This window comes from Athalia rosae, chromosome 2 (assembly GCF_917208135.1).
Source record: "Athalia rosae chromosome 2, iyAthRosa1.1, whole genome shotgun sequence".
Classification (NCBI taxonomy): domain Eukaryota; kingdom Metazoa; phylum Arthropoda; class Insecta; order Hymenoptera; family Athaliidae; genus Athalia; species Athalia rosae.
Genome location: NC_064027.1, coordinates 7,254,933 through 7,269,660, shown reverse-complemented (window position 1 = coordinate 7,269,660; position 14,728 = coordinate 7,254,933). Strand labels below are relative to the sequence as shown.

Genomic DNA, 14,728 nt, shown 5'->3' with positions numbered 1-14,728 from the left:
ACTTCTGGAGTTCGTCAAATGCACGGCATGAATTTATTGAGCGATCTAGGTACACAGTTTTCATAAACTTGTCGAACTAATAATTTTTATGATCGTTTTAGGATTCCGTATCGGAAAATCTTGATTCCCTGACTTTGGCTGTGGCTCGATTAGAGCAATCATTAGAGTGTTTACCTGGAGACAGTCTGCAGTCTATGCTCTCCGCACTCGTGGTAAGATTTTCATTTCAAAGTCCGTGAACGAATGTGCGATCAACCGGTTCGATTTTTTTACGCTACAAATCCGAACAAAAAAAAATTCTAGACGATACTGGCCGATCTACAAGTCTACGATCGACAGACGATCGTTATAATCACCCACCTGGCAACCATCCCGGCTGATTCTGAGACGCAGGAATTATCCTTACTTCTCAAGGACCTCCGCACAAAAATCGCTAACCTTTCGGCACAAACCGAACAAGGAACCGTAGCTCTGGAAAATGCACGCAGTGCGCAAGAACGTCGTCAGCAAGAAGTAATTGCTTACATGTCATTTTTGGACGAAACCGAAATTTGGATCAGGCAAATCACTGCCACAATCAATGAGAAACAATCCTCAATAGCGTGCAAGGTTCGTCGAAAATGAAAAATCATCCGTTTGAATATAAAAGGTTCCGCGGTGAAGTCGTTATTGAAAAACTTTTGTACAAATCGCCAGGAACTTCTCGAGGACATTATTATCAGGGAGAAGCGGGTGGCGGAGATGGAGTCGCTACCGGAAGTGAGCGTCCTAGCGAAAGCCATGAGGGAAGCTTTGACGGACGTTGAAACTCGATTACGACACAAGCAGCAGGTACTCGTCAAGCCTTACCACATCTCTGGGCTTTCGCACTGTTCGCAACACTCCACGCTAAGGTGGCCGGGCTCGCTTCTAGCTGGACTCTCGGGCGTCTTGCTCAGGCAAGAAGGCTTGTAGAGTGTAGTTAGTCATTTCACGCTCTTCGGTCTCATTTCATGCACAATTATTATCCAGCTTATAATTCACCTATCCATCATCCCTGCAATTATCTGTCACACTACAAATCACGCATATATTTTTCATCGGGATATTTTTGGGCCAATATTTCCGTCTGCTTGAAAGGGAATCATGTTTTCCAATGTGGACTGGATATTTATTTCCTGCAACGTTCACTCGGTGATGGATTATTGAACGAACTGCAGCATGGTTCAGAAATACGGTACGACTTTTTTCATGCGGACAGAAACTTTACTTAAGCATAATTCTTCAGTTATCGGATATTCTCTGTATGTATTCTTCCTTTTGCGCTGACTGTCAAGCTTCTTAACGTCCATCGATGTCCGTAATACAGTTTGCGCAGACGATCGCGAGCAGCTTTGGTAGAATATTGATAATGGTGATCGGTCCAATTCGGATTCAAAATTATATCACACCTTTTCGTGTAAATGCAGCTAACTTACGTTTGTCTGCGTAAATTTTAATAACAATATAATATATTTATTCATTATTTACGCTCATATCATTTCATCACACATGGTATATATTATTTTATATCTTCCCGTATCATTTATCATAGCTTAAATCATGTTTACTACCTGTATATCTATATATATTTGTTAATGTAAAAAGATAGATGTAATGTAGGCGTTGCATGTACTTAAGGAATGTTGATACATCATATTGTATTTTGACATTATACATTAAACTTTTCTCATTAATTCCCCTATCGTTATTCAATCTCTGTTATGTGTAACACATCGGGCTTTCAGAAATGTTTTTCAAATGTGCCACCATCTATAGAATGAATTGTTCATGAATTATCTTGATCACAAGTTCGAAATAATATTGTCAGCCATTTTAATTTCATTCCAAAACCTTGGAGTTTCTACTTTTCTGAAAACCCAAGTTGTCTTAGCAAGGATGTCGGTTAGATTATCCAGATTATATTCCATGAAGTAGAAATTAGGATTAAAAATTAAATTTAATTGCCAAAATTGAAAAATGGATCTACTTCATAGCTTCGCAAACTTCGGAATTAAATCAAACTTGTCATTCTCTTTTTAAATTGATCCGGCCACATCTCATCATTTTTTTTTTTCTCCAAGTCAACATCTCATTTGTAGAACTATCTTGGAATGCTTATTCATAAACCGTACATCGCAGCCGAAACACTGTACATACGGATTAACAAACTTGACTGCGTATACGCCGAGAAATGAGTTCTGTAACAGTAGTCTAAATCCATCAGTAATATTTTTGAACCAACGGCGGCGTTGACCCTGCGCAGTGCTCATTCAACCCCATAGCACTGATTGCACGTTTGTCATTCGTTTTGTATGCTAATTTGAATAAAGCCTTGGCTAATTCTTCGCTTTCTGTACCTCGCCAAGTATAACTTCGCTCCACCCAAGTGTCAGTCTGTATCAACCGGCAGCGGTAGAATGACCGTTTTTTCATTTTAATCAGCAAATAAATTTTCGCATTAGTCTCTGCGACAGTAATAGCCTGACAAATAAAGTAATTAAAACAAAGGTCGACGGTCTGACGTTGTGGAACTATTTATAGATCTAAAAGTCTTGTATTTCGTTGAAATTAATAATCTTCAAAAATACAGCACCAAGTAGCTGCTGATAAAATTGGAATAACGATAATTAACATCTGAATTTCCCAGTGCAATGTTCTGATCAATTTATAGGAGATCGAAATGCTGGAGGAAATGGCGCAGGCAGAAGACAACGCTTCAGAACGCGACGAGGATACTTTAGACTCCGCCCCTTCGATACATTCATCTTTGGAACACGAACCGAATTCCCTTCCATCGCAAGCTGATGTTTCTTTGCAGACCGGTCAAAGCTTACTGCTCGACACAATTCCTGCCGAAAAACCGGCACAACTAACGAAACAAACGTCAACGACAACTTCAACGGTTGATAAACCGGCACAACTCACGAAACAGACATCGACCACCCACATCCCAGTGTCGACGTCCTCCCAAACTGTGCCAACTGAGTCAAATATATTAGCGACGAGAGATGGGGATACCACGCAAACCCAGGAGACGATTAAAATCGTCAAATCGTCAGATGGAAATCACGACGTGATCGAAATAGCTACTAAAAACGTTCCCTCGAATGCAAATACGGAATTCATCAGACGCGAACAGTCCGGATCGATGCCCGATGATATAGTCGTTGACATGAAATATCAGGGCGCCCAAAAAACTGAAAGTGCTACTTCGGAACTCAACATTTCCCACGCCGCTCCACAAGCCTTTGAAACTTTCCTAACGGAACCTGACGATACGACAACCGAAGTAGTCGTCGATGCCGATGGTACTAAGAGAATAATCGTGAGGAAACTCCGACGGACTTTGGTCACCAGCCAACAAACAACTCAGCAACACTTCAGCACGTTGTCTACTTCGGTAGATGGAAATCCTCCGGTGACCCAAGCATTTTCCGAAGCTACGATGAGGGGACAACAAGTTACCTTTACTCGCTCGAAACCGGACGGAACGGTCGAATTATCGACAACCCAGTCGTACGGTGGGCGCGTCACAACCGGCGCACCGGGTGGTGAAATCAATGTCGAAGAGTTTGAAACTGGCCCTCAACACTCGCATCAAGTAATCCAAGGGAATATTCAAGACTTGAGTCTGAGGCCGGTTGAAGGTGAGGCAGCTGCGGAATCCGGAGAGTACCAAACGACGACTTCTAGTGTTCACGCCGTGGTCCAGCAGGTCACTAGGCGGGTGATCAGAAGAACGAGACGCATTATCAGGAAGGTGACTATCATTGATGGAAAAGAAACGACGAGCGAAGAGGTGATAGAAGAACCGGAGGAGGTGGAAATTGACGAACAAGACATACCGCACATCAGTATAAATGTTACCAGAAATGAAAATGAAAGAATCATCGATAACGACATCGCTATTTTTGCGGATGGCGTGGAAGTTGCAGAGAAAAAAATGGTGGATATACAACCACATCAAGAACCGCTTCAGGAAGGTACAACGGCACTCACGCCGGGAAGTCCGATGCAAGGACCGTTCTTTGGACCATTTGCCAAAGACATGACACCGAAATCTTCTTTTACAGAGACTACCCGAGCGACTACTGTCACAGAAACAAAACAGGGAGTTGAAGAAGTTTCGAAAGAACAACACATTTCCAGCACGGAGAAGGAAATCGTTGAAGTGGCTTCCGACGAGTCGTTGAAAGAAGATGACGAATTAAGCAAATCCAGACCCGAAACATCGATCGATGTGAAATCCGTTACTGCTGAATCTGAACGATCCGAATCACCCCGAGGAAAAGTCAGCGATACCCGAAAAATAACTGTCGTTGAAAAACATGCTATGGAATATTTACCCATCGAGGTAACTGACTCCCGCGATCCGAATGAAACTCTAATAAAATATGAAAAATCTGAAATTTTTCAGACTCCGATCGACGACCTGTCGATCTGTGACTCGAATACCGAACCGTCGGTAGATACAACAATTCCTGAGGACGTTGTCGTGACTCGTGCCAAGTGTAAGTCAGATGCACCCGCAAGTAAAGAAAGTAAAGGTGATTCACAAATTGCAAAATTAGAATCAGGCACGGTAGAAATAGTAGAGCATGCAGTTAGCAGCACCGTAGAAGATTTTAATAAACCAAGTTTCCCCGTGTCAGAAGAAACGGAACGCGAAGGATATGAGAAAATTGAAAGGGATGCTAATGAAAAATTAGCGGAAAAGGAACACGATACTAAGATCGTAGAAGCACCGAGTCCAAAACCTGAAAAATTGATCATAAAATTAAAAGAAACCGAAAGTCTGGCAATAGAGCCGATCGAGGCTGTTCACCAAATCCCCGATTCACCAAAAATTCTCGAATCTACGACACCATTAGTAGTTGAAAGCCAAGCAGAACAAGATGCCTCCGAACTGTTAGATGACGGTAAAGAGAAGAAGGTTGAATCATCTATAAAGGAGAATATTGTCGTTTCAGAGCTACCCGATAAAGTCAGAGAAATGTTCACGTACCAAATCGTAACTGAACACAAATCGCAAGCGACCGACCAATTTTTATCACAAGAACGTGCACACGCATTGAGAGATCCACAACTCAGCTCGGTCTCTTGCGGTTCCGAATACAAGCCCGTCGCGGAGAAGGTAGAAATATCTTTATCGGTGCAGGAGCAAAGTGAAGAAGCTGGATCATCTGTATTCGTAAAAACTCAGGCGGAACGACCTCAGGTAGCTCCATATCAGATTGTAAAGGAAGACGTGGACATTAATCTTCCGGCTGAAAGAGAAACCGTTCAAGTCATTCATAATAAATTCGTGCAAACCAGCGCCCTTGAAACAAACGAAAAGGAAACCGAGACCTACGAACCGTCCGAAAAAAGCGATTCCGATAGCACTACGAGTAGAAAGATTCGAAAAAAGAAAAAACATAAAAATAAAATTGACACCCCTGAAAAATCCGTTACCGAAGACTCGAGCGCATCCATCACTACTACGATTGCCGATTCTACTGATATCAATGTGCCGATGACCGATTCATCGAAACACCAAAGTGAACAACCCCAACCAGATTTGAAAGATATTACCGAACCTTCGTCTCTGATTTCAACTTTCCAAGACGACAATTCTGAACCGGATAACGGGTACGAACCTGATGACAAAACGACGGTAGACGAGTTGTCTTTGGCTGACGATGAGGAAGCTGGGAAGAAGAAAAATAAGAAAAAGAAGAAAAGAAAGCAAAAAGTAAAAACAAAACATGAGGACAGTTCGGAGGTTCCGAAAACTACTACCGATGAAGCTGAAATTACCAATGAAGTGTTACCAGAAAATGATGAGATAGCTAAGGAGGAGAAGAAGACAAAGAAACGGAAGCCAAAGAAGGAAATCACCGAGGAAGTAGTAGACGAGCCAGAACCTCAGGTGTTGCGAAGTGAGATACAAACGCAAACCGTAGTTGAAACATGCGATGTTGGTGCTGGAAGCACATCGCCAGACGTACCAAGAATACCAACCAGTTCAGCACAAACGTCGCCGGAACCCATCGGCGATAATAAAGAACAAGAAATGCAGACCGAAAAATCAAATGACATCAATATCGAAGTACAAACTTCTCCGAAACCCGCGATAGATTCGGCCATGCAAACAAGCAAACCCGAAACACCAGAGATCGAACACTTGGCAATGCAAACCATCACACCCGTACGAACGCCCACCGAAGATGAAGAAGCGCAGACGAGTCCCATTCAAGATGAGAAACCCAATGTCGATGACAGCTTCGTGCAAACCAGTCCTACTCAGGCTGAAGAATCCGCAGTTATAGAGGAAACGTATGTTCAAACGAGTCCGATCGAACCGGAGAAACCTAGCATTGAAGAAACTTTCGTTCAAACAAGTCCTTTCGAATCAGAGAAGCTAGTTCTTGAGGAAATATTCGTACAGACAAGTCCAATCGAACCAGAGAAGCCTAGCATCGAAGAAACGCCTTCTCAGACTAGCCCGATCGAACCAGAAAAACCAACCGTTGAAGATCATTTTATGCAAACAAGCCCTGTACAATCTCAGACACCAGATGTTGACGAAACTTACGTTCAAACAAGCCCGATTGAACCTGAAAAACCAAGCGTTGAAGAAATTTTCATCCAGACAAGTCCCGTACAGCCGGATGTACCAGAAATTGAAGACACCTACGTCCAGACGAGTCCGATTGAAACTGAGAAGCCAGATTACGAGGAGGTTTACATTCAAACAAGTCCGATCGAACCCGAAAAATCGGAGATCGAAGATATCGAAGTACAGACTACTCCTACGGAAGGGATTCCCATGGAATCGCAGACCTCGCCGATCGAAATCTTGCCCACTGCGGAAATAGAAACACAAACGGTTTCACCGGAGCCAACAGCAACCAAGGAAGATGCGGTTCAACAAACAACTCCAACGCCATCACCGGAAGAGGATAAAGTAATTTCACAGGAAGTTACAGTTCAAACTGTGACTCCGGAACCTGTCGTGACAACGGAAATTGACATCCAGACATCTGCGGTAGTTAGTCCTGAGATTCCTGCTTTGGAAGACTCGACCGTACAGACTGATGTTCCCGTAAATGCCGTGATCGAAAGCTCCGAGACTCAGACAACACCTAAAGAAAGTCCCCGTATCCCAGTTACTTCCGATATGGAAATGCAAACCAAGACACCCGAACCAACCGTGGAAAGTGACGCGCAGACAAGCGCAATTCAGAGCCCGGAACCAGTCGAAATACCGGAACAAGTCCAGACCATTATCGAACAAGTGAAAACCGTCGAAGGAGAATCTCAGACTAAAACCCCAGAGAAATTACCAGGTGTGGACTTTTCGATTCAGACTAAAGAACGCGAACTGGTACCAACCTCGGAAGAGGAAACGCAGGCTGTTGCTGTTACGACGGATGTTAGTGCGCAAACAGTAGTACCGGAAGTGAAACCGGAGAGTCCGAAGCCTGTCGATCCTGCACCACCTGTGCCGGAAAATGTCGTCGTACCAAAAATTGTTCCTGAAGAAGCGGCACCCGTTCAACCGGATATGGATTCTTTAACCGATACTTCGTACGAAATTCATGTCCAAGCCACCATAGAAATTCCGGATAGTATGAGTCAGAGTTTTTTGGATTCTGAGCGTGCTTCTGCGGTAGAAACTTCTCAAGACACGAGCATCACTGAGGACCTCTCGGAAAACGTAACGAGCCTCGAAGATGAGACAGCCAGACTAGGGAAGAGACAAAGAAGGAAAAGAAAACATAAACCAAGTGAAGCGCGAGACCAAACTCCGCCCAATAAAGAAAGAACGGATCTTGGAACAATATTTGGGCAGCCTGTAACGGCTCAAGAGTCACTCCCGAAACTGTCTTATTCCGACGTGGCCAAAAAGAATTCTGACCAAACGAGATCCACGTCGCCCCTAGATTCTTCGGAAGAATGTGTCGTAAGGGAAGAACCTGGTAGTATCGTCGTAGGAAAAGTTTTAACTGATTTGGATATAAACACAATCAAAGTCCAAGGAAAAGCGATAAAAAAATCGGGCGATGATTCACAAATCATCACGTCGAAGGTCACCATCGAAAAATTGAAGTCTTCTGACCCAACTACAGCACAAGTCCGAGTAGTGCAAACAATTTCACAAGAACCATCTGTACACCGTAAACACTCCAGCGAAAAATCATCGAAAGATGACTTCAAACCAACTAAGTCGGATCCATCTCATGGTCCAAGTTACTCAATAACGAAAATCCAAGAATCATCTTCTCACGATCCTCATCAACTTCCAACAGAAGCTATAAGCATCGTCACCATTCAAGAGCCGATGGATACAACGGAGGAACCTCTTTCTCCGATGGAATCTGTACTAGCCAAAAAAGTCGAATCGCCATCCGGCAAAAAAGAGGTGAAGTCGTACGCTGATACTCTTTTGGATCGAAAATCGTCTAAATCACCGGTTCCTAGTGATTACGAAAAACGAGACACGAGTCCTGGTACAAATTGGGAAGACAGACTTCTGGTATCCCATAGTCCAGGTAGAAAAACTCCTAGCCCAACGACTCTCCTACTCGCTGAAGCTCTAGAATATGGCGTTCCACAAAGTCAAGTCTCGCAGCGTACCAGAGCAACAAAAGTCATAGCAGATCGCGTTAGGACATCACAACATGCCAAACAGACGACGCATTTGACAAACATTCTGTACATTGCAACGTTGGATCAAGTTATCACGAATGAATCTATCGAGGAACTGAGTGGTACTGTTCAACGAGGATTGGGACAACTTCGAGCAGCTGTCGAGGAGAGTGACACCGTAATTATCAAGCACACTTTGATAACGGTAGTGGAAACAATATCAACATGGTTGGAATCTGTGGAGTATCGTATCTTCCTGAGCAGAGAAAGTCCACACGGTCCATCGCACGATGACTTGAGAACTTTTATAGAACTCAAAGAAGAAATAAATCACGTCGAGGAAAGCGTGAGAGAGTTGGACTCGATTTGGAAGAACGTAGAAGTGCAATATCCGGAGGAGGACCGCAACAAAATTCTGGACTGCTTGGGTGCTCTGGAATCACAAGTGGAAGCCATCGAGAATATCACAGATGACGGAGAGAAATATGCAACTACAGAGCTCATACGGTGGGACGAGTTTCTCAATGGCGTTAACAACGTATCGCGACTCGTGGACGAGGAACGGAAGCACCTGGACAGTATCATCGAGAGCGATGCGTCGACACAGTGGAAACTTCAGGAGCTGGAAAAAATCGACAACACGAACCGTTGCCACATGTGGAAGACGGGAAAATTGGTCTCTGCCGCCAGAGGTATCCTCAGGGATTATCCCGGAAAGGTTGTTCCGGAGGACGCTTACGCTTCGCACGAGATGACTCGGGTTATTGAGTACACGATACTGATCGAGAGGGATCGATTACTCCAACTTCTCTCTCTTGCCGAAGAGTACGAGCAAACTTTACAAGAATTTGCACAGATCACCGAAATAGCGGAAAGCTTACTCGACAGCCCCATGTCTGTGGCTAGTCTGGAAGACCTGCAAGAAGAGATGCAGAAGCACCGGAAGTTCTTCGTCAACTTGAACCATTGCCGTGCTATTCTCGAATCCCTGGAGGGTAACCTTGACAAAGAAACGAGAGCGAAACACTCCGACCTTCACGAAGAACTTCATGGAAGAGCCATCACGCTTCTCGATCAAGCCGCTTCACGAGCTCAGCAAATGTCCCTAGCAGCATCCAGGTGGATTATGCTCGAGCAGGGCCTGAAAGAAGAAAGGGGATGGCTCGGAGTTGCTCATCAACGTGTTCCAGACCTGCAAACAGTCACGTCATCCGACTATGAACAGTACATTTCATTGTATCAGGTGAGATGAATCGTTTCCCCTAATTTGGAGGTGGTTTTCGAGTAGACTAACTAATGCCGATTTCGATTTCAGTCCCTGTCGTCCGACATCGCCACTCATCACGCTCGATTGATACAACTCTTGGGCGTAGCTCGAAGTCTCGAGGAATTGGTGCAAATTGAGGACCCTGAAGATCGTTACGGGGAGGCATTGGGTGTAATAATAAAGCTTCAAGATGAAGTGGATTCTTCGTTGAGGCGACTCCTGTCATTTAGAGATCGCTGGACTACCCAAGAAGCTTTGATCAGTAGGCTAGAGAAGTGGATGAATACAACCGAACGAGAGCTTGCATTCGTCCGAGATCCTTCTGGCGGCAATATGCGTCAATTCTGGGTTAGTGAAAGAATTCCACTTACGGTTACATATGATGGACACATCCTTTTTCATCTTTCAAAATCCCACTTATAAATCCCCATTTAAGCTGCTAGCGCATAAAGCTTGAGCGCATAGATTCAGGTCAAATTTGAAAATAGACTTGGCTCATCGCCATGCGCGAGTACACCATCGACTTCGATATTTTTAGAAGGAAGTTAGCCTTTTCCTTAGACTGCACCGGCAACCTATGAACTGAAGTGATTCCATCTCCTCCGAATGCACCACCGAGACTTGAAAAATTTTCAAATATCACGTTCGAACCGATCGAAAAGTCCGATGACGTATTCTGACGAAAAACTTTTACCTTTTCAGGAAATAAAAGCACAGTACGAAGTCCATAAGAACATTCGCAACGAAGCCGACAACAATTTCGAACAAGCACTGAGGATAGTTCCGCTGTCGGATGAGATGTTGCAACGTCAGTTCCATGGAGAATTACAAGAGCGTTGGCAAGAAGTTAGCGAAAAGATCAACGAAATCCAGGCTTCAGTTACCGAGAACGTATCGTCGGCCGACGTTCCAGTTAACGACAAACTCAAGCTCCTGGAGCGAGAATTGAACGAACTTCGATTAACCATCGACGGTTTCCACGGTGTCCTTAAAACTGAGGAAGAACTCGAACTGTACGTGGAACGTCTATCGGTTCTTTTCGAACGGGTGATCGTCATCCAAGACGAACTCGGGCGACTGGGTCTCCTTCCGGCAGCGGAAAGTGAACGAGTTGGAGTCCTGCTGTCGTCAGCTCGTCGAATCGAAGGTTTGATCGGAGAGGAACTGGACGCTGCTCAGCTACTCAGGGAACGTCTTCAAGCTCTGCAACGTGGGTTAGCTCGAGTTCGGAGGTGTCACCAGAGACAGTCGTCGATTTTAGATCAGTGCGAAGGCAACGAGGGCCAGGGTAGCGAAATCGTAGCATCGTGCGTAGAGAGATGCCAGGGCGTTGCCGAGGAGTTGACGAATTTATGGCAAGACCTGATGGGCCTGCGTCAACTTCTTCATACCCTGCCGATGAGGACCAGAGTTTCCGTCTCCCCACTCGGTGTCGAGAGGAGAATCTCCAATCTCCAAGACGTGCATACCGAACTCGAATCTAGGTGCGCTCGCCTCCTTAATCTCCTGAGAAACAGACTCGGACTCTGGAGAAGATTTGAGAGACAGCTGGAACTCGTCCAACAATCCGTACAGGAGGCTGACTACATGATGGAATTGCTTACCGTTCAGGGATCTGTCGATTACGAAAGACTGTTGAAGGCGACGGAGCGTCTTGAGGTAAGAATTCTATTTACTAACGAATGATCTCTTCGCAAAGCGCCGTACATTTCCGGAGATAAACATGGTCGTTGTTGAAAAAAGGAAAAGCAATTAATTTCACGAGGATTATTGAGTAACGAACCCTTTCATATACCCTAATGACATAGAGAGCTTATAGTTGGTAAAGCTGCATTCTTGGGCTTCGTCGCGGAAGATGTCGATGACCCTAAAAACCAAACGTGATGCTAGAATAAAAATATACCTTGATATCTCTCAGGAAGAGACAAGACATTGAGATTGAATAAAAATTTAAGAAATACGAGAAATCTTTTTCAGATACGTTCGTCACCACTTTTCCGACTACGCTAAATTATCATCAAGATCCAAACTTTATATTTCGATAAATCTCACGATAAGACACTAATCTCTGCTATCACTCGATGGAAAGTGTGGTCTGAACCAAAAAAGAAAAAAACAGTTTTAATTGAAACTCTTCCTTTAAAAATTCTAAATTGAAAGGCTCACGCCTGCCTTTAGGTGATACTTTAATCAAACTTGTGCGTTTCATCTTCACACAATTCAAACATCTCGGAGACGTTTAACTGACTCAATCGCTCACTCAAATATCGCAATCACTTCACGAACCACGCAAGCGCACCGAACAATCTGAAGAACCGCTCGCCTCGCATTATGTATATTTCTTTCCGAACGCTATCAGTAAAGCTCACCACGGTGCTATCAGCGGTCTTCGCACCGCCTTGGCAGTCGGAGGCCAGACCTCGGCCAGTTAAGATCTCGCGTTTAAAATTATGATTCGAAGATTGTGAAAAAAATAAATTTATATGTCCCGCGTTTCTTCGTTCAGTGAACAGCCCATTCGTCAGTGCATCGTTATCAATTTGTCGAACAAAAACGAGACAAGAAAAAAATAAAACTACCTACGCGTGTGTCTGTGCGAATTTATCGGCACGATTCGCGACTCGGTGTACGTAATGTGTTTGCATTCATTCCAAGGCTCTTCACTTGCCTTGATGACTTAATAATACTTGAGACCCGCAGACTGCAGACTTGGTGGCGTTACAAACAATTTCATTACAGGTATATAATAATTACGCAGTGTTCGCAACACCGTGAGTGTGGAACGGAATGTTTCCGGCAGATGCGAGAAATAATTCGGATTCATGAGAAAAATTTGCTGAGAAAATATTTAGCCGGGAGTTTTAATCTAAGAATAGACGTCATTTCCATGAAATTTTTGCGCTCCGGGATGATCCGCCGACTTCCGGTCTCCTGCATATTACGCTAAAGAATTCGCAGAGTTTCATTCCGCTCACCACGCGCTCGTTTTCGTTGTCATTTGCAATTAGCTCGGACCCGCACATATGTATCTACCTGTAACTATAAGCGCACCGGCATGCGGCGTCCCGGAAGCACTGAACCGAAACTCATCACCTGGGCAGCCGTGCGATCCGCAAGTTTCTTCCTGGTTCCTCTCCGATATAAATTCAGTGATTTATTCTCATGAGAATTACGTACCTACTTCTTGATTCGGGAAATAGATCTGGATTTGGAAGAATGTATAATAAAACAATTAGTAGCTTCCGCCGCGGATTTTCATGAATTTAAAAATTTCACGTCTATTCGAATAAAAAACACGATTCTGAAAAGCGATGCTCCACCATGAAATGCACCGAGTCCATTTCAGAGAGGATCTATTTATAGTTTCGCCGTTACTTTGCTTTAGTTTTAGTTAACTTTAGGCCTGAGTATTGGTAACGGAAGTCTGCCGCGCACAATAGAGATACGGAATGAAATAGCCGACTTCCAACAATTTTTTTTTTTCTTTTTATCAATTTTTTCCCCTCATCTCTCATTTCAAACGGTTGAAGATGAACCGAATTCCCTCGAGTCACGCGTTCACTTCGGGCGTTGAAATACAAGAAACGGCTTCAGTCGCGTTTGGAAGAATCATCGTTACACGTATTTCTCCTCCTTCTCTTGTCACCAGCATAATAGACTATGAATAGATTTCAGTAAAAGAATGACATTCGGGTCAAGATTCGCATAACTTATAGAACTCTGATAAAAGTAAATATTTTCTAAACGCGCGCGAACGCTCCATTGACGTGGACGTTAAAGAATATAGCGCACACGTCACGCCCGAATTACTTTCGACTGAATATTATTAAATTCCCGTATGTAATCTCAAATTATATCATGTTCATGATCTTTTACGATCGTAGTTCATAATTGTAACGATATATGCCAATGCCATTCGTTAATCTAGTTAGCAATAATTACTCTGGATGACATAATCGCTAAAGTTACAGGATACTAGCTGATCTAATCGTCAGTAAATGTTACCGCGTGTTAAACGTTGTTATATATAACTCCGCGACACGTTTTTCGCTCGTTCTAATATTTATCTTAAATTTTCATTCCGTACATGTATAAATAAAACTATTTTAGGAAGAAAAAATTCAGGTCAATTTCTCGCCGGGACGGTGATCATTCTTCATCAAATTAAGTCCTATTATCTCAATTAATGAGATTCTAAGTTCACCGTGAATGTAGAGCTGAAAAAAATCAACAAAAATGCACGATGTACATTCACGGAATGCACACGGAATATTGAGTACCGATCGAATTCAACGTCGACTCTGCATTAGAATTTTTCTGACCAATACTTTTATGGCACTCGAGTCGACCACGCTGCAAAGAAATCATTGAATTATTAAAATTTCTCATGATTCAGACGTTGTACGATAATATTTCGTAGTACGTGTTTTGATTCAAAAATAATTCGTACGCGACGAAATGTTCCCAAACAATAATCACGTCATTTTGCCAGTAGGTATATTTTAAGCGTAAAATAATATTTGCACTGGAGAGATTATATTACGGTGTAAAAGATATTCACTCTTCATTGTTATTGGCCTCCGTAACGTAGTCAGCGAGCAACCTAAAACTTACACGTATACATGTGTAAAGTAAGTACACATCGGTCAATTCGTTCCGTCATAAAAATTTCATACCGGACGCGCGTGATCTGGGTGAACGTTTGAAAATCTGAATGGGTCACTTTATTCGAACGATATCTGGGAAAATAATTCTCTCCGGATCGGCGGCCGATATCTCGCGAGTGAAGGGTAATGAGTCAAGACG

The 14,728-nt window shown here is 43.5% G+C and overlaps 1 protein-coding gene across 11 annotated transcripts in view; it reads left to right on the top strand.

The window, feature by feature from the left end:
• The window catches only part of LOC105684553 (muscle-specific protein 300 kDa), a 116,267-nt gene that overhangs the window by 86,119 nt on the left and 15,420 nt on the right, over nt 1–14,728 (top strand). For 9 of the 11 annotated variants that reach the window (XM_048649661.1, XM_012397971.3, XM_048649663.1 and 6 more), the window contains 6 exons: nt 102–212; nt 304–609; nt 697–831; nt 2,693–9,898; nt 9,971–10,270; nt 10,625–11,581. In XM_048649661.1, coding sequence (XP_048505618.1) covers nt 102–212; nt 304–609; nt 697–831; nt 2,693–9,898; nt 9,971–10,270; nt 10,625–11,581 — 9,015 coding nt within the window. The remainder of the gene's footprint in view (nt 1–101; nt 213–303; nt 610–696; nt 832–2,692; nt 9,899–9,970; nt 10,271–10,624; nt 11,582–14,728) is intronic. The other 2 variants (XM_020851530.2, XM_020851528.2) reach the window with 2 other exon arrangements.